The sequence below is a fragment of the Psammomys obesus genome, unplaced genomic scaffold, assembly GCF_907164565.1.
Source record: "Psammomys obesus unplaced genomic scaffold, mPsaObe1.curated_primary_1811, whole genome shotgun sequence".
In the NCBI taxonomy this organism is placed as follows: domain Eukaryota; kingdom Metazoa; phylum Chordata; class Mammalia; order Rodentia; family Muridae; genus Psammomys; species Psammomys obesus.
The window spans coordinates 12,908,292-12,934,042 of record NW_026596088.1 but is presented as its reverse complement, the minus strand read 5'-3'; the positions used below and the strand labels follow the sequence as shown (position 1 = coordinate 12,934,042).

General features: G+C 39.7%; 1 protein-coding gene across 1 annotated transcript; it reads right to left on the bottom strand.

Moving 5' to 3' along the window:
• Positions 1-1,537: 1,537 nt before the first annotated feature.
• On the bottom strand, positions 1,538-1,700 carry LOC129691361 (60S ribosomal protein L39-like). The gene has a single exon (XM_055627475.1). It carries the CDS (start codon positions 1,685-1,687, stop codon positions 1,538-1,540), a length of 150 nt encoding a protein of 49 aa, XP_055483450.1. The 5' UTR covers positions 1,688-1,700.
• Between the last annotated feature and the right edge of the window lie 24,051 nt (positions 1,701-25,751).

Sequence of the window (25,751 nt, the reverse complement as noted above, 5' to 3'; positions counted from 1 at the left end):
CGCTCAGGCTAGATCTGGTGGCCTGCCCCTGCAATTCTAGTATTCAGGAGGCTGGAGAAGGATCATCAGTGTGAGGCTAGCCTAGGATACCTAGCAACATCAAAGACCATCTGGGCTGCAAAGCAAGACTCTTTCTCAAAAGTTGGGGACGTAGCTTAGAGGTAGGGTATATGGCTCGAAGGCCCTGAGTTGTATCCCTAACACTGCTTAGATGATATCAGGAGACGTCTTTCCCTTTAATATAGGGTGGCAAATGGTGACACACACTTACAGTGATCTCAGCCCTTGAGAGGGGCTAAGGTAAGGAATATTGAGTTCAAGGCCTTTAACTATAAGTGCTTTTAAATTCTTGAATCATCTCTCTAATTACTCAAACAAGTCACATTTTTAATATACTGATGGATGCATTTCTTTAAAATAGCAAATTGTAAATTCTGGTAAACTGAAGACCTATCTAAGGACAAATGCAATATACATACTGCCTTACATGTTTTTTTTTTTTTTTTTTTTTAGTAGAAATTCAGCAATGGCTTTGCATCCTACAACTGATCTATAAATCTGGAAAATTATATAGTATCTCCCAAAAGGATACTATACTCTGAGGTTAGAAAACACCCTTTGTGGGGGATTCTCCAATGCAAAAGCTTCTAATTAGATATTTTGCTCCAAATGATATATAATTGTTTAAACTTTTCCAGAAAAATATGAAAATTTTATTAATAATTTTTCTGAATGAATAAAAAGCCAGATTATTTCCAATTGATATTTTAATTTCACTGAGAAATTTAAAAAAAGTAACAGCTGTGATGCTTTTGAATTGTATATCCATAGAAGATAAATGGATACACTATGCTAGATGATTTTAAGTCTTAGTATCTGACTCATTTAGCAATTCTCCCTAATATCTCTAAGAAATTAGTGAAAATAAATAATATATTTCAAACAATTCGTACATGCTGACTCTTAGGAAAGGAGATGCTAAGTGCAGACAAGAAACTTCTGCTCTTCCTATTAGCTATTGTTTTCATCCTCAGGGAATAACAGAGGCTTCCTGGACTGTCTGTCTGTAAGAAAGCACATTCAGGGCTGAAAAGGTAGCTCAGCTTTAAAGAGAACTTGCTCTTGCAGAGGCCCCGACACGGTGGCTCACAATCATCTTCAGGTCCAGTTCTAGGGGATCCGATGCCCTCTTTGGCCTCTGTGGGCACCAGGCACAGATGTGGTACACATGCATACATTCAGTCAAGACACTCACATATATAAAGTAAGTTTTTAAAAAATTTAAAAAAGAAAACAGAGGGCCTGATTGGTTTCTGTTTTAAGCTATCAATCTCTGTTTTGTTTTTGTTTTGTTTTGTTTTGTTTTTGTTTGTTTTTGAAAGGTTCTACATTTTATTACTGGACAAACTCCACCCCCAATTTAGACAAGACCAAATCTCCAGGTTAAAAATGTAAAACTTCATCTGGTAGGATTGGTCGATGACCATGACTCAGTATAAACCTTCAGTCCTGTCACTGTGTGAATCCTCACAGACCCTCACAGCTTCGTTCTCCTCCAGTGTCTTCTCTTGGAGTTGTACCTGATTTTGTTACCAGTTTTCATCCAAATCCATTGAGGAATAGGATGATTTTGCTTTTGTTTCTTGGCCAGGGATCGCTTGATTCTGAAAGCCTTGTGAGAAGACATGGCAAGAAGCTGAGATAGGTGTAAGGCGCACGATGGCAAGGCAAGGCAAGGCAAGGCAAGAGTGCCTTCAGTTGCTTGATGATCATTTCTGTTCTGTCTTCCTTAGATTAAGTCAGAAGTTCTGTCAAGTCATCAATGCCTGCAGTTTGGGGAGGGTTGGATTCCATACTGTGCACTTGGCCACGGGCTGCATGAATCCAGTGAGCAGTGAAGTGTTACTTAATGACCTCAAATGGCATGCTCAAGCTTTTCCCCATGTCTGTCTGGGTAAGCGCTACGTGGGGTGTGTGCCTGTGGAAGTGAATATAACAGCCAGCTTTACCGGGTGAGGTTTTCCAGCTGAATCGTATGTAAAATGATACAATCAGCCCCTGGCTTCTTTTTTATCGAAGCTCAGATTCCTTCTTTGCTATTTGTATTTTCAGGCAGCTTCCTGAGGTCTGTTGGTGATGTCAGACTTAGATTCCCATTTTAAATCTGAACCTGATAGAAGATCTAGAAAAAGAAAAGACAAAAAAAAAAAAAAAAAAAAAAAAAAAAAAGCCCTTTGGCCCCAGTTCTCACTAGCACAAATTGGATCATGTGCTTATTTCTGAACCAGTCACATTCTCTCTGATTGGGTAGGCCAGGATCATGTGTTTACCACTGGGTGTAGAGAAGGACCTTTCCACAAAGTCAAATCAACAGGAAAAACGGCAGTAGAGGCAGATGGGGATACAGTCAGTGTGTGTAGAATTTGAAATTTTATAATTTTTGGTTCCCAATAAAAATAACTTAAAGGTTTAAAAATAGGTATTAATATGAGTTTTATTTAGAACCAAAAAGTAAATGATCAGAATCTTGGCTATTTGGGTTATTTTCTCCTAAGACTGAGTTAGGTAGTTTACTAGAAATGCTAGAACACTCCTACTTGGTGACTGCAGTCCAGGTTCCTCACCTCATCTGAACATTTTATGATCTGGGGACCCTGGCAAGGGAAGGAATCTAAGGCTGCAATTCTGTGAGCTTTACAATAAATCCTCGTCTGGATGAAGATCGAATACATCAGCAAGTGTTCATTTCTTGAGTGCAGAGTTCTTGTTTAAAAGAACGCAGATCTGGATGTCTATCTAAGCAGGTCTGTCCTGGTCGCCACATCTGGGAAACTCAGGTGTTGGCAGTGTGTATGATTATCATTTTGTACTTTGTGGCACTGGCCAACCCCAGCTGGATTTTTGCTACACTGATTTTAACAGCTCTGCACTCACGTAATTCAGTGCTGTAAAAGGCCATGTTTTACTTGGCACTGATGCTCCAATAAACTTACAGGGACTATTGGCCCCAGGAGCCAAGGGCTGAGCCTGTCCCAGCACAGCTCCTGCTGTGTTCTAATCTCTTCTTTTCTGTCACCTCTCTTTTTCCTCCTCCTGTTTCCCCACCTCATTCCTTCCTCTTCTCTTACTCCCTGATTGTTTTGACAGATCATTTGGTTCAGACAGTACATCACACATGAGGCCTAAATTATGAGTAAATTCCATTGACGTCAGGCCATTTGTACATCCAGTGAATTTGGCTCAGTTTTTGGCATCTCTAAGCTGTGTCCATTGCAGCCCCAGACAAGTGCCTTCAGGGCAACGGAGGCATTCCAGATAGTAGTAGTCAGCCATGAATACTCCCCCAGCACATGGCCTCCCATCTGGTCCAGCACTCAGCATGCCACAGGCCACTGTGGGCACATCCCTGCAGCTGCTGTTGACTCTTGGAAGGAGCACAGCAAACATTCTGTGACTTATCAGGGGAACCCTGCAGATGATTAACTCCAGGTTCATTATAGGGTACATTTCCACCCAAGTGGACTCTAGGCTGGGGGTAAAAGCAGGGTAGCAGAAAGGGCAGAGATAGAACACCAGGAGTTTGACGGTGAGTTTCGACTGTATTCCCTAGCAAAGGAGACATAACAGTAGGGGGAAAAACCTGAAGACTGACACACAGAGATTCAGTTCCCTGCTTTTACTTCTACCTGTGTGAATCTGCTAGATAGAGGCAGGTGGGTATCTGACCATTGCTTTCCTACAGTCTTATTTCTGAAAATAGCAGTCTCTTGCTTTTGTGATAGCTTTTCTGGTCCACATGACCTTAGGGCTCTGTTCTCAACCCATAAGTCCTTTTTTACCCCCAGAAGCAGTGCCTAGTAGGGTCAATTCCAGTATCAGAGCATTTAGACACAGTGAATGAGGTTGAGGTTTATGCTAGCCCACTACACTCCTTCCCTGAAAGTTCTCTCAGTTTCCATATTGGATCAGCGCTCCGTAAGAATGATAAAATGCCTTACCAATGGCAAAATAAGGGAGAGAGGAGGATAGCCGCTGTGGCTGGGAGAGGTAGAAACATCCAAAGAAAAAAGGCTTCTCCCCTGACTCATGCCACCACTGTCCAGACTTATGAAGGCAGTGTGTGTGTGTGTGTGTGTGTGTGTGTGTGTGTGAAGTGATTATACACATGTGAAATTATCATTTCAGAGGCAACAGGACCTCATTAGGAACAAACTCAACATGCAAAACCAGTGCTGTTTGTCAAGTTTTCTAAAACATTTCATGTCTTACCCTTAAAATTGAGGATACCACATTTAACCTTTTCTGGATGGTTCAGGGTCATCAAAAGTTTCAATTAATATGCTGTGTGATAATATGGCTTGAATGGGCTCCTTCTTCCTCCCTCGTTCCCTCCCTCCTTTTTTTTTTCGTCCTTTGTCAAAGCCAGGAGCTACGGAGGGACAGGTTTTACATTTGGCTTCTGGGACCAATGATCCTTGTAGGTTGGAAGCATCAGTGCCAAACAAAAAAAACAAAACAATAAAACAAAAAACAAAACATGGCCTTCCATGTCAGAGGGTAAAACTGCCCTTCCTTCTTTCCTTTTTCTCCCCTTGCCTTGAACAGTCACGTGCTACACTCCCTAACTCCTGCCGTCTTATCCAAGCACCACAGGGCAAGCTCCCAAGCAGACTGAGCTTGAGGTCCCTGGCCTCACAAGTGTCCTCCTATCTCAAATCTCCCCTCCCAGGGTCCTGCTGGACTTCTTCATACTTCCTGCTGTTAATTGACCACACCAGTGATGTAGCTTTTCTGTGACTGCCCTTTGGTCCTTTTCCTCTTTGAAGCTGGGCACAGTTTCAACTGTATTGAGCTAAGCTGGGATCTCATGACCAGGGAGCAAATGCTGGTGTTTCTGTCTCCTTTCACATGTTTTAATGGATTGGGGTTATTTATTGCAGAAGCAAATAAACTTAGGGCACTACAGAAGCCTCTAGGGTAGGAATGAATATAGCTGGGATAGGGGGAGGTTTATAGAAGGCAACGTTATGGAAATCAGTTGTTGGGAGCATCAGTTATATCTTCTAAGCGATTAGCTAATTACAGTTGCATTTCTGTATCAAATTTTAAAATCCCTCAGCTCAGCTGATTGCTTACTGGCACCAATTCTCTCTGGGATTTACTTTCTTTTGTTTCTTCTCTGTTGATCCATAAACTAAAGGCTCCTGGGGTTAGAATATGTTCAGTTTCAACATATTATAATCTCTTTACTTCCAAAAAAGATACTATAACAATAGTAAAACATACATGCATTTGAATACATGTTAAAAATGCATTGTAACACTTCTCCAGACTTAAGGAGTGCTAACATGGTCAAAATATTCTACTTGCATGAATGTTATTTAAAACTATAGGAAACATGGCAGAGGATGAACCATTCAGAATAAAAAACTTAAATTAACTATCAACATTCCATCTGTATGTTAAGACCTTTAGAAACCTCTGACCCATGGTATATTCTCAATGAGTCACCAAGCAGCTGCTCTTCTCATTCCCCCTTTACAGAGCCACATTGACAAGGAAGCCGCAGGCCTATGTCCCTATCTCTACTATGGATGCAGAAATCTGTCCCCCACTCCTTATTCTGTGTCAGTTTGTCTTACCCTTGTCTTAGTGTAGTGGGTTTTCTTCGTGTGTGTGTGTGTGTGTGTGTGTGTGTGTGTGTGTGTGTGTGTATGTGTGTGCGCGTGCACACGTTTTATAGAGGCCAGAGTTCTGGTGTTTCCTCACTTGCTCTTCCCCTTATTTTTGAGACAGAGTCTTTCACTGAACCTAAAGCTAGATGGGTTGACTTGTCTTCACCTCCCTAGCCACCAGGGTTACAGGCACACCCTGACAAGTGGCTTTTAGATGGGTGCTGGGTATTGAGGACCACTTTACTGACTGAGTTGTTGTGCAGTGAGTTCTCATCCCTGGTTATATACTGAAACCCATTCAGAAAACTTCAAAACAAACAAATGTGATGTTCAGAAGCGGGTGCAGTGGTACACAGTTGTTACCCCAGTTCTTGGGAGCTTGTGGCAGGCAGATTGCAAGTTTGAGGACAGCCTGGACTATGTAGAACTTGTCTGGGGGTTGGAGGAGGAAGAAAAATAAAATCTGATGTCTAGATACAAATGGAATTAATTGCATCAGAGTCCCTGGGTCTGGTGCCTAAGCATAGAATCCCCTCCCTAAAATTTCATTAAGAAGAAGTTTAGAGTAGGAAGTTGAAAATTTACCTGTATAATCACTGCCTAGAGTCTACCATTAGCACAAGTTTTCATATCAATATCCACTGAGCAATATGCATTTTTCTTTGTCTCTCAGTCTCTAAATCAATCATTCCTCCAGACACTAACCCATCTTATTTTTATATAAGTAAGTTAATTATGAGTGTGAAGGAAGGAATTGTTGAGCTTTTATTTACTTATTGAGAATTTCTATTTGCTGAGTAAAGAAAAAAAACTGTGATTGTAATTGTACAGCACTGTGAGTATAATATCACTATATCCTTAAGTTGTTAGGGAGACAATTCTTCCTTCCTTCCTTCTTTCCTTCCTTCCTCCCTCTCTCTTTCTTTCTTTTTTTTTAAATGAAGTCATACTTTATAGCCCAGGCTGGCTTTGAATTCTCAATTCCCTTCACCTCAGTCTCTAAAAATGATCCATTATGTGTGAGAGATAAAGTTATGTTTTAGGCTTAAATTACTGTGCTTAAGAGATCTACAAAATAAAAATGCCTCTAAGCTATAAGCCCCACTTGCCCAAGGACAGATAACTTCCCTGAATGCTGGGGGCTATTGTTCATGCAAGATAACAAGCCACATGTTCTCACTTCTGTAAACAAGCTTGGTTGCCCAACAGCATAGAATGTGCTTTATCATATGTAGGCAGCGGGTATGTATGCAGAAAGTACATCAGGATGTATGCTTGCCCCTAACTGGACAAAGGTGGGAAGTACATAGCCTTGTCAGTTTTGCCTTTATAAGCCTCTGACCAATGTACTTTGGTGTAATATTCTGCAAATCCTGGGTATGGTTCTGATCAGTATCCATGCACCTGGCCAGTATTTAATAAAGCTTCAAGTTTGACTCAAAATTTGTGAGAGTGGTCTTATTCTTTCATGGTGGAATTAACGTTTTTCTGGAGGCACCAGTGAAATCAAACCATCCACCCAAATTGTAAAGCCAGACCTTCACTCTGGGACCCTAAGGCTGAAGAGTCCTGTCAGGAGGTACATGCTGAGGCATTCTTTCACTTTTGCAGACCTCCAGAGTGAACTTCTGTGCTGAGAAAAGCTGCAAGCATCTGCAGAGGCTTCCTCTGCTAAGTCATTGTCATTTTCTGTGACATCTAGTCAGTTGGGAGCCCAAGCTAGGATGTGGATAGGTTTGATGGGGCTCAGACACTCTCTCATCCAGGGAAAAAAAAAGTGGAATATCACCCACCCACCTTGTTCTGGTTGTTAAGAAAGGCTTTGGTTTTGGTTTTTTCAAGACAGGGCTTCTCTGTGTAGCCTTGGCTGTCCTGGACTTGCTTTGTAGACTAGGCTGGTCTCAAACTCACAGAGATCCACCTGCCTCTGTTTCTCAGAGTGCTGGGGTTACAAACATGTACCACTGAGCTTGGCTTATCTTTGAGCTTTATGGTCACTGGATTCTGTTTAGCAGGATTCAAATGTCATTTGGGTGTGGATAATATTAAAGTTGTTTCATGCTGTTCTACTTTATTGAAAATCTGGCTCTGGAGTTGGGCTCTCCTTTCTCTAGACCCAAACATGTTTATTTAAAAGTCCTTTCTGTCTTATGTCAGCTGAGCCACCTAACTGTGACAGGGAAAAGAGAGCAGAACAAAACAGCTAAAAGTTTGAGAACTGACTTCATTTGACTGCCTAAAACTTTTGCTAGGATATACACCTTGTTTCAAGATTTGCAACACTATTATGTGAACTTTCTGTAGCTCCAGATTTTTAAGTTTATTGGGTGTAGTTAAAAATATTTTTTAAAAAGTTAATTAAAACTTTTAACAGTGGGGGTTGATAGTTAAAAATCTATACACAGGTAATCTTAAAGGAATCATGTGTTCCCTTAAGCAATATCTGGCTTGCTGCCCTCTTAGCTGCTAACCCCTTTCGGGAAAGAGGCAACCATGAAGCTGGCAGCCATCTTTGCTAGGATTGGAAAGGGTGGGTGCCATGTGACTTCACTACCATCTTGATTAAAAGTGACAACATTGTATTAACCAACCAACCAAGGAGGCAACAACAGGTCTCCAAGATATTTTGAACTAGGATAGATTTTTATGTGATAATTCTTGTCCTGAAAACAAAGTCATAAAAATAAGGTTTCTGAAGGATAGGATTTTAAAAAACAATGCTTATTTAATGAGGTATTAAAGCGGCACCTTCATGCATTTATAGACAAGATGGTATCTTGTGCAAGCAGCTTTTTTAGCTTGGAGTAGCAACCCCCCTTCTTCCCCAGGGCTGCAGCTACCTTGTTAGTTCATTTTATATGTAAAAATCAGGCTTTGCTTTTTCTAGAGTTACTAGGTCTCCTGCTGAGAAAGGCAGACAAGTTTGTCTTGCTAATAGGTTTCTTTTCTATTTTTTTTAGGTTTCTTTTTCTATTTTCTTTCTCCTCTCTGTCCTCTCTCTGTCTGTCTCTGTCTCCTATCTTGAGATATGATTTCTCATCATGCTAAAAACATCTCTATATCCAGCTCTCCGGACAGAGGAAATAATGTTTGTTTGTTTAAAATACCCATAGGCTCAAAGGCATAAATCTACTCCAGATGTTTTTCATATACCTCTTAATTCATTTTTCTACAATGTAGATTTCAGTACATATTACAAAAAGTGGAAATGCTACTATATCTAAAACTTTTATCTATTTGTAAACTAAAAAAAATCATGTAATAGAGTCGAGGGAGTCTGAAAACTTGAATTCACTTGTTACAGGCCAAATGGACTCCAGGTAAGTATTCCTGTCATGTCAATCAACAACCTAAGCTTCCAAGCCTATTGCCTATTCTTGAATGGGAAGCTCCAAATGTAAGATTTTCCTTTAAGTTCCTAAACTTTAACTTCTACTCCTATTCGGGAGATTTCCACTTTTCTAACAGACCCCCATGCAGAAACTGCTTTGGACTACAAACTGCTCCAAATGGCTGTAAGCCCTGTACTTGCTGCAAGCTGATGTGAACCAGTCGAGCCAAAATGATTGCTCCCTGTCTCTTCAGCTGGGTCAACTAATCAAATGCTTCTGATGAATTCCCCATTGTCTGAATCTCTTCCCAGCCTTTGACTAGCATTCCAGCCTTACTGGGCCTTGCCAATTACATCCTAATTTCAGCAGAAAGTAGTCACAAAAGAGAATACCTCAACCTTTATTCTCAATAGGCTGGAATGTTAGGTCAAAACAAAAAACAAACAAAAACCCCCAAAGAACAACAACAAATTCCCTGGCCTGGGGACAAAATGGTTACCTATGGTGCCTACTGGCATACCAGGAAAGGTACCTGTTAAAACTAAGTAGGTCAGGATCTATCAACAGCTACTATCATTACCTTAAGTAGTTCTACATTATGAAAGGGCACTTGGCCTGCTCTATGTAGAATAAAGAGGCTATTTTATGTCTTTAAGAAAAAAAATTGCTGTTTTTTTTTTTTTACAAACAATTAGGAATCATTAGAAACAATCTGGTTGTACTAAAGCTAAATAAAAAAACAACCCTAACAAAACTAAAAACAAACAAACTTGCAAACATGGGGACCTGAGATGAAATAAAGGACTGGTCACTATTCCCATTTTTAGGGTTTCTCCTAGATAGTAACTCTGACGTCAGCCATCGTAAAGTCTTTGGCCCTTCTGTTTCTGCTAATTTACTTTTGGTCTTTGCCTCAATAATGTCTTTACTAGATATGTAAATTTCCATCTAGGTGCCATTAAGCAGATGGTTATTAGATCCTTGTATAAACAGATACCCACCACAGAGTCAAGGATTTGACTCAGGATATAACTCAAGGGGGAATTGAGGGATAAAGTTATGTTTTAAGTTTAAATTACTGTGCTTAAGAGATCTACAAAACAAAAATGCCTCTAACCTGTATGCCCCACTTTCCCAAGGACAGATAACTTCCTGGAATGACGGGGCCTGTTGTTCACATAAGATAACAAACCACATGTTTTTACTTCTGTAAACAAGCTTGGTTGTCCCAAATGCACAGGATGTGCTTCTTCACACATAAGCAACAAGTACAATGGCAGGAAGTATGTCAGAATGTATGCTTGTCCCTGATTGGCTACATCCTTCCCACATAGCCTTTTGAGTTCTGTTCTTATAAGCTTTTGACTAATGTACTTTGGTGCAATACTCCGGGAATCCTGGGTATGGACCTGGCAGTGCCCATTGTCCTGGCTAGTACTTAATAAAGCTTGTTTCAAATTTGACTCAAAAATTATAGCACTGGTCTTATTCTCACCTAGTGAGATTAACACATGCCAGATCCCACACATATAATTTTTATTGAACAATTTTTTTCTGTAAACAAAAATAATCATGTGTCAATTCTTATGCCTTAAGAGTAGTTATATGGTTTTTTTTCATTACTCTCTATACTGTGCCCATATACTATAGACATTCCATTATATCTATGGAGTAAAGACACTTAACATGGTTGAATGCATTCTTCATCCACACGAAAATACTCAAGATAGTTTGTCATGCACATTTTTGTTGCTGTGATCAAAATATTTTACTGAAACATCTTACAGGAGAGAGATTTTGGCTTACAGTTTTAGAAGATTTTAGTCCAGTGTTGTAGGGAATGCATGACAATTTAGTTTGTGGCAGCAGGAGTATGGCTAAGGCTGTTTACATCATGGTGAACCAGGAAGGAGAGAGGTAGGGAAGAAGGAACCAAGGCTGGGTAATAACCTTCAAAGGCCCACTCTTAGTGATTTCCTTCTGCCAGTTAGGCTCTACTTCCTAAAGGTACCACAGCTTCCCCAAATAGCATCACCAGCTGAGGAACAAGTTTCCCAAATATGAGGCTGTGGGAGACATTTCATTTTCAAGCCACAACACATCCGTACTTACTTTAGTCACTGATAGGTCTTCCTTTCTGTGGGACTCAACATTGTTTTCTGCTTTCTTGCTGCTCCCAATCTTTCCTTCTGAATTTACTTAGGCTCTTTCTCATTCATCTGTGTCATTTGATAGTTTGTATTTCAATAACAGAGGAAGCATACTGATGTGATTATTTACTACTGACTCTGACTGGCTCCCATCCATCCTCCACTCTCTATTGTTAATGAATTCCACATGCTCTCTCTTCTTTGGCCATTGACCAATCAAAGCAGTAAGAAGTACCTTAAGGAGTCTGGCAGCATCAGCAGGGAAGGGAGAAGCCAGGGCATTTCTTACTCTCTCGTTTTCTCTTTCCTAGAGAGTATGGTTTCTTGAGCAGTCCCCTGGCAGTTTTGCTTTTTCTGTACTGTGGGAACACCCTCTTCTCCCAGTGTGACCCCTTATAAGATACTCTCTGTCAGCCTAAGGGGAGACACATTTTAAGGTGTGCTTCCTTATACCAAATTTGTTCCTCATCTGTGAATGGTATAGAAACCAACAGGTTGCCTTTTGTAGTTCCAGCTAAAGAAAATCTGGGCATTGTTTGATTGTTCATGACAAAGAGATGATGGACAAGATGCTATCCTTGCATGCGATGCTGGACTATGGAGAAAGCTACACTACAATGAAAGATTCTGCACCCCTGGTGAATTAGCTAGCTAATCTACAAGCTCTCTTGGATTTCATGTTATGTGAGATAGAAATGTCTTATAAAATGCAACTTTTTGGCTTTGTTATTTGTGGTCAATGAATTTTACCTTTACATGTAGGAAATAGGACCCACTGCATCCTCTGCATGTATTCACAAGGGGCCATAGTTTGAGCACTAGATACAAGCAGTACACCATTGAGGAAATCCCCATAAAAGTCTATATCTCTTTGGTAAGATATATAAACGAGCTTGGGAAACAGGTAGGCAGGTAAAAGAGAATAGCTTCTGCTTATACTTTAATTATGTCTAGCTCAAGACAGGTAGGTGCCTGTGGTGGTTTGAATAAACATGGCCCACGTAGACTCCTCTGCCTGAATGCTTGGCCCATAGAGAGTGGCACTGTTAGGAGGTGTGGCCTTGTTGGAGTAGGTGTGGTCTTGTTGGAGGAACTGTGTCACTGAGGAGGCGGGCTTTGAGGTCTCTTAAATGCTCATGCTACACCTGGTGGTTCAGTCTCCTTCCCCTGCTTGTGGATCAAGATGTAGAACTCCCAGCTCCTTCCTCAGAATCATGTCTGCCTACACACCACCATGCTTCTTGCCATGACAATGGACTAAATCTCTGAAACTGTAAGCCAGCCCCAATTAAATGTTTTCCTTTATAAGAGTTGCCATGGCCATGGTGTCTCTTTGTACCTATAACACCCAAACCCAAACTAAGACAGTATCCAAGTTAAAAAAAATGCATGTTTTTAAACCAATGTTCACAGAATATTTGCTCAATATCATTTAATGGGAATGAATATATCTGACTTTTTCTAATTGAAATTATGTATTTCTTTCTAGTGTTCGAGATAAGAGACATCACATGTATCAACTATAACTGAACACTTATTTGGAATTTTACAAATAGCATAACATTAGTTTCTAGTTGTTACATGTTAGTTAAGGTTAAATCCAACTTAGTTATCATTATAACATAGTAATCATGATAACGTAGTTACCATGGATTAAACATATACAAAACCTTTATTCCTGGTTTTCCCAATTTTTTGCAGTGCTTTTTTTTTTTGTATTTTCTTATATGCTTCTCTTTCTTAAGACAGTTTTCTTCAGATGACTATTCAATGGGCAAACTTTAATTTCTATTTATTTTTGTCTGTACCTGTTTTTTCTGTATTATATCTTTGTACCATGTGCATGCTGTGCTTGATGGGGTCAGACAAGATACTGGCTTTCCTGGAATTAGAGTTACAGATGTTTGTGAGCCACCATGTGACTGCTGGGAATGGAACCCAGGTCTTCTGGAAGGGCAGGCAGTGCTCTTAACCACTGAGCTATCTCTACAGTCACAAACAGGTCCAACTTTAAATGGAAACAAACACTCATCTCTAGTGGTTAGTATTATGTCATGTATTATTTTAGTTTCTAGTGTCAGCTTGGAACCTGTTTCAGGCCATCAGTTGACTCACTCAGGATTTTGGGTCTGGGTCTCTGTAGTGCAACTTGTGTAAGCTTTTGCAATACAAATGGGTCATGGCCAGCTTGAGGGTGCTGTCTAAATTGATGGGAGTGAAACTTTCAATGAAAAGAGACATGGCAAAGAAAGCTGTTCAATCACTGCTATAATGGTGGAGTAAAGATCTCCTGTTGAGGATTTTACAGATTTGTTCTTTTCCTAAATTGGGTTCTACAATCTGGATACTCAACTGTATGGATTTCCCTGGCCTCATTAAATTTCCACTTAAAAACCAAAAGGGTTGCTATTTTTCTACTCTAGAACACAAAAATGGTTCACTTCTTGGCCTTGGAGCTTGTACTTGTGGATCTTTGAATTAGTCTCCTGGGTTGTTGGGAACTCAGGTTTTTTTTTTTTTTGAACAGTTTTCCTGATTATATGCTCCCTGTAAGGGACATTCAGATTGCTCTAGGCTCCAGAAACTAATTCTTACAAACTGATGCTTTAAAGAGTAGAAGTGAATGCTTCTACCCCCCAGTGAAGCTGCTAAGGTAGTTTGTGTAAGACCACATATATAATAAATGAGAATGAGAATTAAAATCCAAGCTGCCTAACTTTCAACACATGTACATGTAACTATAATGCTATGTGTCCAGCAACTTCACATGTGAGAAAATTCCATGATAAACTTATTGGCTAGAAAAGATGATGGGACTCACTGCCTTGCCTTCACTTATCTGTGCTCCATGTTTCACTTCTATCCCAAATTTAGTCACTTTTAATTTACTTGTTTTTTTTAATAGATGCATGGCTTCATGCTTTCAAGTCAGCATGGGCAAGTGCAAGACACTCGCACTCAATAGGACAACCTATGAGGGCATACCCATCAAAGAAGCCATGGAGGAACACATGACCTGCTAGGATCTCAGTTGCTCTAACAGAGAGGGCTACCAGAATTGACACATGGGCAAAACTGTCCTGTCCAGTCAGAAAGCTGAGCTACCACCAAAATGTTTGGCAATGGCAAAAAATATAAAACAAAAAACAAAATCAAAATAAAAACAAAAACAAAAACTCATTCAACACCCACATTCTTTAACAATTTCTTCTAAGTTGAAACGTTCTTCCCTGAGAGGAAGCTCCCAAGACTCAGGAGACTCAGCAAAGTACAAGGCTCATAAGGCTCATTCCCCAGCTTACAAAGCAGTAAAGACTTGCCTGGGAAAGTGTGTCTGCTGGGGCTGCCTGTAAGTTGGGCAGGAAGTTGGGAGAGAGACTGTATCAGCTGTCATCCATGCTGAGATTTTTGGTGACACAGTTATCTTTGAGTCACTCATGGTCCTCTAAAGAAACTCAATAAATTCATCAGTTCACTACGGTTGGTTTTGTTAGTCTGTCATTAGTGAATAAACATTTGTTTATGTTTTCCCAGGAAACATCACATAGAAACCTCTTCTCTGGGACATTTGTTTAAGAGAAAAGAGTGGACTTTATTTCATACTCTCTTCCTTGGCTTCAAACATTCATTGGCAAGCTTCTTTTAGGTCTTCACAAGAAAGCTCAACTGTAGAGTAAAAATATTTGCGGAGGTACTGAAAATGTTTGCTTGGGCTGGATGTACTAGCATATGTCTTTAATCCAAGCACTAAGGAGGCAGAGGTAGGCAGGTCTCTGTGAGTTCAAGGCCAGCTTCATTTACATAGTGAGCTTTAGGATAGCCAGAGCTATAAAATGAGACCCTGTCTCAAAAACAAAACACAAGAAAACAAAAGATGGTTGGGTAATGCAATGAAATTAGTGATGAAATTTCAATATATAAATGCAGATAAGCAGCTTAAGCCATTACTGTGAAGTGCAGAGAAACAGAGAAAGATAGTGCTAAGCCTATCTTGAATATTAAGCTGGATTTACACTGAAAGCAGGAAAAAATTGTTTCTAACAGAGTAGTAGTGGGCTCTGCAGAGCAGAACTAGTCCATAGTCACGTCACATTTCACTCTAGAGTTCCACTCAGAAAAGTAAAATAACCCCAAGGAAGGCCTGGCTTACCTGATTTACTCTTTTTTCAGGATGAAATGTAAGTGACTGGCTGAAGGCAGAGCCCACGCCCTTGAAAATGGGGGCGTCTTTAGACATACTGTGGGGCGAGAAGTCAGCTTTGAATACCAACCAGAGAGCTGACTGTGGACATTAGCTGTAGCTAGGAGCAACTGTGGTGCCGGACAGATGCCTCCTGTCATGGTTTATACTTCTCCCCATCTTATTGCTGGGTGAGGAAGACGCAGCCTGATGGTGCGTAAGGAAGACTAGCTGCATCAAGTACAAGCAGGAACAGAGCTAACCAAACTGTCTCCTGCCACCAACAGTCATGTTGTTGGGGGTAGGTTTCAACTTTAAATAAAATTCAGAACTTTACTCAAATTTTGGAACATTTGGAATACTGGATTCTAACCAGGTATGCTCAGGAGATACTGTTTCGGAATGGACTGTTCTGGATTTCTCTTGAAGGACTAATTTCTCTAAATGGGCAACAAGAAAGGAAGGAAGAGTAGGTTCTGATTGTGTGTTAGGACAGTTATTTTTTATTTAAAAAGATTTATTGTTATTTTAAGTGTATGAGTGTTTACCCCTTAGGCATGTGTATCACATGTGTGCCTGGTACCTATGGAGGCCAGAAGATGTTGCCTTCCCTGGAACTGAAGTCATAGATGGTTGTGAGGTGCCATGTGAGTGCTTTACAAGAGTAATGAGTGCTGTTAAACACTGAGCCATCTCTCTAGCCCCCCCACCTTCCTTCTTACTTTTAAAAATTAAGTTTATAGGGCTTGGAGAGATGGCTGTTTGGTTAAGAACACTGTTACTCTCATAACATGTAAACACACACACACACATATGCATGCACACACACAAAGTCAGTGCGTTTTGGGTTCTGAGCTCAGGCCATCAGGCTTGTCAGCCAGTGCTTTTCCCTAGTAATTATGTCAACCTTGCTAGGATCTAGGATCACCTGTAAGAAAAGTCTTTGTGCATTCCTGTGAAGGATTATCTAGATCAAATTGATTGGCCAGCACGACACATGAGGAGCTACAGGCAAAGCCTGAGATGGGAAGAATCAGTCCTCTCCAGGGCTGAAACCCCTCCCCTGAGACAGGTTATCTAATTCCAGGTCATCCATAGAAGACTTTGTAGCCAGATACTGGCTATTTTATTGGATTCCTTTTCCTACCTCTCCACACCACCTCTATCCCTTCCAACACCTCAACACTAGGTGGGAGAAAGACGTTAGAGGGAAAGGGGGCATTGATGTTGTTAGACTACTTCCTGCTGTTTAGGGGCACCGGGTTCCTCAGCGAGAGCTTGATCTTTGTCATCAGGATAGCTCCAGCCATCATTCCAGCAACCAGCAACAGCAGCATCAGCAACCAGCAACAGCAGCATGAGCAACCAGCAACAGCAGCATGAGCAAACAGCAACCAGCAGCAGGAGCAGTAGCAGCCGAAGCAGCAGGAAGAGCAGCAGCCACTGCTGCCTCTCTTGGGGCTCTGGCAGTTTATATACTTCAGAGAGTATATAAACTTCCAGAAGTATATACTCCCCAGAATTTCAAGCATAAACTATCCTCAGCTGACAAAATCATGCCCCTGCAAGAATACAAAGCAAGGCATAGTCAGTTGCCCCATCTCCCACATTTGGGATCAAAGAAAACAAAACAATAAACAAACAAAATAGAAAAACAACCAACCAATCAAACAAAACCAAAATCTCATTCACATAACGTTTGTGTGTTTTTAAAGAAACCAAAATCCTCACTACATTTTCCACCTTTCTCTTTTAAGCCGTTAATTGTACTGTGTTTAGTGAGAAATTAAAAACAAGAGACATTTTCAATGAACTAAACGCTTTTTCAGATCAGTGCCCAGATTTTCAGGAGCCCTCTCTTGCTCAGTTCTAATCTTTGTAAGTTTTAATGGTATCCACAGTTTTTCATTTCCTGTGGAAACATACACAAAATCATGTCCCTAAACACAAAGTTATTGCAGGCTTACATTCTGATGTTAACACATCCTTATAGAATATAAACTGATTTAATTCTACAGCTTTTTTCTATAACTCATTGTCTCTCGGCTGCTGCTGTTCCTTTTCCATTAACACTCAGAAAGTTGAAAGTTAACAAAGCATTATTTAGTTTATCCCTAGTTGTCTTTACTTGTCCTTTTTATTTTATAAGAATTTCTTTAAAAGTGTGATTAGATCTTTTACAACTGCTTGCCCTGTAGGATTGTGTGGTATTATCTGTAATATGCTTTATATTATAATAGGCAAAGAACTGATCCATCTTACTGCAGACATATGCAGGGGTATTGCCAGTCTTAATTTGTACAGGTATCCCCTTAACACCCATTACTTCTAATTCATGTGTAATTACAGAGTCAGCCTTTTCAGAACTCAAACCAGTTGCTCATTGAAACCCTGAATATGTATGGTATACAAACTTTAGTTTTCCAAATTCTGCAAAATGAAACACACCCATCTACCAGATTCCATTTCTTTTGGTACCCCTAAGGGTTACTTCTGGTGGGTAATGGAGTTTGGTTATATAAAAACAAGTAGGACAATTTCTTATAATTTTCTTGGCTTGTTCCCAGGTGTTAGAAAATTTTTTCTTTAAACCTTTATTGTTAACATGGTGTTTTTCATGAAAATTTGAGGTGTCTAACAAATTTACTATTAATAATTTAATAGTTAATTTCTTCATTTCCTTGTGCCAATGGACCTGGGAAGCCTGTATGGAACTGAGTATGGGTGATATGTGATGGAGGCTAGAAGGCGGTGGATTCCCAGCAGGAGAATAGGTGGTTAGGAGTCACCTGACATGGGTGTTTGGGAACTGAACTCAGGTTCTCTGGAAGAGCAGCAAGTGTCTTTAACCATTGAACCATCTCTTAGCACCCCTCTCAGGTTCTTAACAATAAAACTTTATGCCTTAAATTGTCTTTTTGGTGACCACCTAGGAATACAATCTGCCTTATATAAAAGAACATGATTAAGTCTGTTAATTTTTTTAAATCTTAGAACCATAAATTGTAGTAATCTTAATTTTTGCCTTTAGCACACATTTATCATAGGTTCATTCCTCTGTTCTTTTTGTCCTTTCCTTTCTCTTTACCTCTGTCATACCTTCTTTCTAACTTATATCTTCCCTTAGGAAGTCTTAAACATCAGTGCTTTGAATGGAATCAAACTTTCAGATTTCCTAACCTTTGTATATCTATTGCATTTGTTGTGTTAAATTTGGAATCTGAATAAACACTGAATATGACAAGGTCACCGCATCAGGAGAAAAAAAGACCCGCCATTTCTTTTGATTTTTCTAGAATTCTAAGTGCATCCCTAAAGCTCAAAGGAAGGGTGTGGTTTTGACTCAAGCTTTGCCCTACTGGCCAACCTCCGGGAGTCTGGGTCTAGTTAGAGGGACTGTAACAAAACCTGACAGTAGACAAGTCTGATGTGGTTTGAAGTTTCATTATGAAACTTCTGTGTACTTCTGCTTTTCACCCAGTTGTGTCACAGGAAAACAACTAACACATTCGTTTCAGTTTTTGCTGACCATCTGTTTAGAATAACACAAATACACTGTATTTAAATATTCTGCATTTCAAGATGTTGAAATTTAATTATTTCCTTATTCATAAGCCAGTTTAAAGCTTTAAAAATGTTTCTTCAGTCGTAATTACATAAATACAAACACATACGCTACATACATATTTATAGCTATCTCTTGGTGTTCATGGATAGAACACCAAGAATCCAGGACCTTCTTTGTGTACCAAAATCTGCAGATGTTCAGATGCCATATAAAATATGTTGGTGTTTTCATATAAATTATGTATATCATCCTATATTCTTTTAAGCCATTATTTATATCATCATATATTCTTTTAAACCATGCTAGGTCACTTATATTTAATACAAGGAAAGTGGTATATAAAGAAAACATGTATGTACTCAATACAAGTGAAATCTTTTTGAAATAGTTTTGATCTATAGTTGGTTGAATGCAGGGATGAGGAATCCACAGATATGGTAGTTCAACTGTTTATGCACAGCATTATATATCTGCATAGAGTATTTAAACTTGAACATAAAATATTGGAAGTTTAAATTAGTTTACTATATGAAAGTTTATATTAATTATAGAGTAATTTGATATAGTATCAAAAAAAATTAGAAATCAGAAAATAGTATGGGATAATTTCTTCAACATATTGGCAACTAATATTGTACTAGGTGCTGAGAAGAGCTCATAGATGACAGTACATAGATTGTACCCTCTCAGAGAAAGACACAAATAAAACACGTGTATTTTAAACAGTCAACAAAAGTCTAAAATTTCCTGGGCATTTTCATCACTAAAGCATCTATCTGTTTTTCAGTCTTTTATATGTAGGCTCAGTTAACCCAGAGATCAGTGATTTGAGTACCAAGATTAAACTTGAGACAGTTGGTATAAGAGAAGAAGAAATTAGGAAGAAATTTTTCTATTTGTTAGATGGATTGGAACTCTAGGGTAGGTGGATAAATATTAAAAAGTGTAAAATTGCTGTCTGTGGAAGGAAAAGAAACTGGAGGTGGGGAAGAGTTACAGTCATGCATGTAATTCTAGCTTTTAGGGCAAAAGCTGAGGCTTTGGCAGCCCAGTAATATAGGTTTGGCCACCCATCCCAACACCCTAAAAGATGAGCAATGGTGGAAATCAGTGGCCCCAAATCTGTTTTGGGGTGTTGTTATGAAAGTTAGTTTTGATAGAGGGCAAGCTGTGGTCTGTTTGATTCCTGACTTGGTTCGTGTACAACAAGGGAGTTTGATGAAGTCCTCACGGATGTCATTACTTGAAAAGGTCAATCTGGCACCTACAACATGATCATTTTTGCTCCAGAGTACAGTAGTACCATCATGGATTATTTTCCTCACCTGAGCAGGGGTCTGTTCTGGAAACATTTCGTCTTCCTGGAATCCCAGGTGACTTTAAGTTTAGGACAATTGCATACCTCTGTGTCTTGAGGCAAAAAATACACAAGGTAAAGACATGGACATCAGATTTTGATTCTGCTTTTAGTTACCAAGTGAGGAGTTTTGCCTTTTAGCAAAACAGCTTCTAAGTTCTTATTTCATATACTGCATTAAAAAAAATCATTCCACTTTTCACAAGATGCACAGCCATTTAAAACATAATGCTTTTTGGAGGGTATTTTGATCAAAAAATTGAAAGGAGTATTTTGACAAAACTTAGTCTAAGCCTTGGTTCTTCCCTCTAAAATACTAGGACAGTATTTTTACTATCTAAACAAGCACTCTACCACGGCGCCACATGCACCACACAATTTTTAGTAGAGATATTAACTTTACTGTGACTAAAGTTAGGATAAAAACAAAAAAACAAAAAAAAAAAAAAAAGAGAGAGAGAGAGAGAAAATCATCATGTTTCTCATCATGTGTAACTAGTGGCAAACTTCCTATTGGTTTCAGCTAATCAGAACCAGCTTTCTAAAACTTCAGGGCAATTATGCTGAGCACTACACAAAAGAAGTCAAGCTGTGAGACAATATACCTATGCATTTAATTCATGGATCAACAGGAATAAAAGCATGTCATTTCTTTCTTTTTTTTTTTTTTTGGAGACAGGCTTTCTCTGTGTAGCCATGGCTGTCCTCGAACTTGCCCTATAGACCAGGCTGGCCTCGAACTCACAAAGATCTCTCTGCCTCTACATCCCAACTGCTGGGATTAAAGGTGTGCAAAACAGCTAGCATGTCAGTTCTTAAAGAAAGCAGTTAAGGAAGATAGACACAAAGGAGAATCCAGCAGTCTAAATAATTCTGGCTGTGTCATGGATGAAGTAATATTGGACAGCTTTTAATTCTCTCTTGGTTGTTTTAAATAAATTTCCATGTACATATGAAGCTTATAACAAGATTAAAATTATCAGTCTGCTACTTATTCAACAATTTCTTCAGTAAATACTTCTTATGTGCCTACTATAAAGGAAAGATCTCTGAAAAATAACTGCACATCACAAAATGAAACTATGGAAAAAACTTAGATTTTATTTATGGGAAACTACAGGAAACTTAGATTTTTATTTACAAGAGTGAATGAGTTTAAATTTAAAGGGCAAAGAGCCCTCAATGGTCAAAACTTTTTTCCCTTAAAACAAAACAACACTTCAAAACCACTATGTAAATCTGAGTTGTATCACCAATAAACCAACAAAATCCCTTCCATGGTAAGGAGTATCAGTAGTGTTTATTTTTGACTCTAATGAAGTTTATTTCATTATATAATAAGTCACATTTCCCTTTTGCTACTAACAGAAGTTCAGAAAAATCTGGTGACTATGTTTTATATAAACTAAAAAATGTTTCCCAAACTGGTACATTGGTGAATGTCAACTGGCTATCATCCAGTATTCCAGTTACAACAAACTCAGTCTGATAAGGCTGAAATGGGGGCAGACGCCCATGAACACCATCTCTTTTCCTCCTCTGACTTACAGTCACCATGAACCTACCTTCTTTAGCTAGAAACTGGGTACTCATCTACTCTTCATTTTGTGTCATCAAACTGTTACTTCTATTTGCACAACAGGCCTAAAATCTTCATTTCGTCATCACTGCCACTGCTGTATTGCCACCCCCTTCATCCTCACCGCACTATAAAGACCTCCAACACGATCTTCCTGATTTCGGACCATGGTGCTCGAGGCCACAGCTTCTTAAACTATAGAGTGTGACTTGATATGAAATTGTGCAACTGAATGTGAGGATCGTAAAACAATTATTTTTTTCAGCAGACTATTTCTAAGTGTACAGTAACCAATCAAATTCAAATTCAAAATCAAAGGCCTGATAAATTCAAGGTGTTTTTTATGGTGTCTGCCTATGCTGTATCATGTTTTCACTGACGCCTTGGCTTTGCACACACAGCATGCATACTCCCCACTGCATCTGTCACCCTTCCACACAACGCCAGTTACTGCTACCTAAATACCTAGGCTGTTTTGGGACTATTGTGTTGTGAATTTCAGTGCTTTTACTGTACATATAGTTTTCTGCTATTATATAAAGGGTTAATTACTGAAAACTAAGACAATATTTTCTTACTGACATTCTTCGTCATGACAGTTATCAAATTAGTTTGTCTTTAGATTATACTTAGAATGTTTGATTTTTTTAAAATTGCTGTTTAAATTATTGACTTGATTTCTTTTCTTTTTAAACATTATTTATTACTTATTACAATTTATTCACTTTGTACCCTGGCTGTAGACCCCTCCCTCATGTCTTCCCAGTCCCACCCTCTCTCCCTCTTCTCCCCTTATGCCCCTCCCCTAGTCCACTGATAGTTGAGGTCCTCATTCCCTACTATCTGACCCTAGACTATCAAGTATCATCAGGACTGGCTGCATAGTCTTTCTCTGTGGCCTGGCAAGGCTGCACTCTCCAGGGGGAGGGGATCAAAGAGCCGGTCACTGAATTCAGGTCAGAGACAGCCCTTGCTACCCTTAGTAGGGAACCCACTTGGAGACTGAGCTGCCTATTGGCTACATCTGAGCTACATCATGCATGGTCCTTGGTTGGAGTATTAGTCTCTGAAGGTCCCCCTGGGCCCAGATATTTTCTCCATTGGTTTTCTTGTGGCGCTTTTGTCCCCTCCAGGTCTTTCTATCTCCCCATTCTTCCATAGGATTCCGTGCATATTAAAAATGTTAAAAAGGTATTTGTCTTCATATTGTGATGGAATTTCCTATGCTTTATAAAATATCCTTCAACATATTTCTGTCATTTTGTATAATGTGTGCAAAGTGGTATTCTCAGCATTAGTAATTATAAAATAAAAATATTAATGAATTCTGAAGAAGATATTGAAGATTCTGTATTTCTGCAGTATTAAATATTCAGCCAAGGTGCTGGCAAGATGAGTTACCAGGTAATGAACTTTCTGGAAAAGGAGGAAGACCTGAGGTTGGATCCTCAGCACACAGGTTAAATGGCTGGATGGTGTCTCTAGCCTTAGCATTGAAGGCTGCGGTGGAGATAAGGAGAGTTTCAGAATTTTGCTGGCCAGCTCATGTAGACAAAATAGCAAGCCGTAGGTTCAGTGACAAACTGTGTCTCAAAAAAATTGGTGGGAAACTGGGTCTGGTGGTGCATGCCTTTAATCCCAGCGCAGGGAGGCAGAGAGAGAGGCAGATCTCTGTAAGTCTGAGGTTAGCCTGGTCTACACAGAGAAACCCTGTCCTGAACCAGCCCCAACCCCAAAATATAGTGGGTAGCTATAGAGGATGATACTTGATATCAAGACCACATTTGTAGTCTACAAATGTGCACGTCTAGGTGAATGTACTTGCATACACGTGTGCACATACACATAGCCTCCCTCCACACACACACACACACACACACACACACACACACACACACACACACAAACATGTCAAAAGATATTGCCCAATAGTTACTTCTTGATGTGAACAATAAGCAAGCATATTTATTTCATTAGTATGCAAAATTCCTTCATCTAAATGGTAAAATTATATGCATCTCAAAGAATTATTTTATTTTTCAGAAGAATTATTTTAAAAGAAATATATGATTGTCTTATCAATAAATATTTGATTTATAAGTCTATTTTATTTATCTATATGCTTGGGGTCACATAAACATTTCCTGAGCAAAAGGATCGATCACAAGTGGGAAAAAGTTTAAGGAACACTGTTCCAGCAGAGACTGTATATACCTGGGTCACCTTTTCGAACTTACCTATGCTTCAAGATCATTTCTGCAAGTGGCACATTCTTCTTCCAAATGCGTGTCAGTCACTTTTCTGTTTCTGTGATGAAACACATGACCAAGACAATTTGTTAAGAAAGAGTTTATTCTGGCTTGCGGTTCTAGAGTGATAAGAGTCCACCATAGTGGGAAGGCACAGCAGCAAGCAGCCGGCTTGGTGGAAGAAGCAGGACTCTGGTTGATGACATTTTCATTGGCATGTGGGACTCACAAGAGCAAACAGGAAGTACAATGACACTATAAACTTTAAAAGCCTGTCCCAGGAACACACTTCCTCCAGAAAGTGAACCTTTCAAAGGTTCCAAAACCTCCTCAGTCAGCACCACTACTCTCAACTAAGTGTTCAGCTGAGTCCATAGGAAACACTTCCCATTTAAACCCTACATATTGCCTGTCTAGACAGACTATACATGTTCTTACATCTACTGAATGTGTTATCTCTTTGTCTGGAATATCATAACTTCTTTACTTGGTAATCTACTTATCTCTGTGTCTAACTTAGGGACCATCTCCTCTAAAGAGCCTGTGATATCCACAGTTTGTTTGCTATCTCTGCTGACATTAACGTGGGATACTCTTTTCATAATTTTCTGCTTGCCCTGTGACGCTAGAGCCTGATTTAAATTTTTTTCCTTTATTATTATTATTTATTACAATTTATTCACTTTGTATCCCAGCTGTAGCACCCTCCCTCATCTCCTTCAGGTTCTGGAAAAAACTCCCCACAATGTCCTTCCCCTAGTCCACTGATAGGGGAGGTCCTCCTCCTCTACTATCTGACCCAAGCCTATCAGGTCTCATCAGGACTATCTGGATGCTCTTCCTCTGTGGTCTAGTTAGGCCACCTTGCCAGGGGGAGTTGATCAAAGAGCCTGCCACTGAGTCCACGTCAGAGACAGACCCTGCTCCTCTTATTAGGGAACCCACATGGAGACTGAGCTGCCTATGGGCTACATCTGGGCAGGGGTTGATTCATCTGTCTTTGCAGGACCCCCTGAGCCCAGATTTTTTGGCTCTGTTGGTCTCCATGTGGAGCTCCTGTCCCCTCCAGGTCTTCCTATCTCCCCCTTCTTCCATAACATCCCCTGCACTCTGCCCAAAGTCTGGCTATGAGTCTCAGCACCTGCTTTGATACCCTGATGGGTAGACTTTTAAAGGCCCCCTGTGGAAGGCTCCTGCCCTGTTCTCTGTCTTCTCTACTTACAATGGAATACTACTCAGCAATTAAAAAACAAAGAAACCATGAAATTTGCAGGCAAATGGATGGAACTAGAAAAGATCATCCTGAGTGAGGTAACCCAGAAACAGAAAGACACACATGGTGTATACTCAATTATAAGTGGATATTAGACATGTAATATAGGATAAACATACTAAAATCTATAGTCCTAAAGAAGGTAAACAACAAGGAGGATCCTAGGGAAGAGGCTTAATCCTCATTCAGAAGGGCAAACAGGAGATTGACTCTTTTTGCACAACAGGTTTCAGTCCTTGCTTTTTGCTGGTCTGGAACAACCAGAGACCTGGAAAAAGCTAAGAAGATGGTGAAGAGTGATAAAGATAGCGATATTTTCCCAATTTCTCTGGGCAGAAAAAATATTACTGTCATTATATTGAATGTCTTGGCAGGGCCTGCATTAATC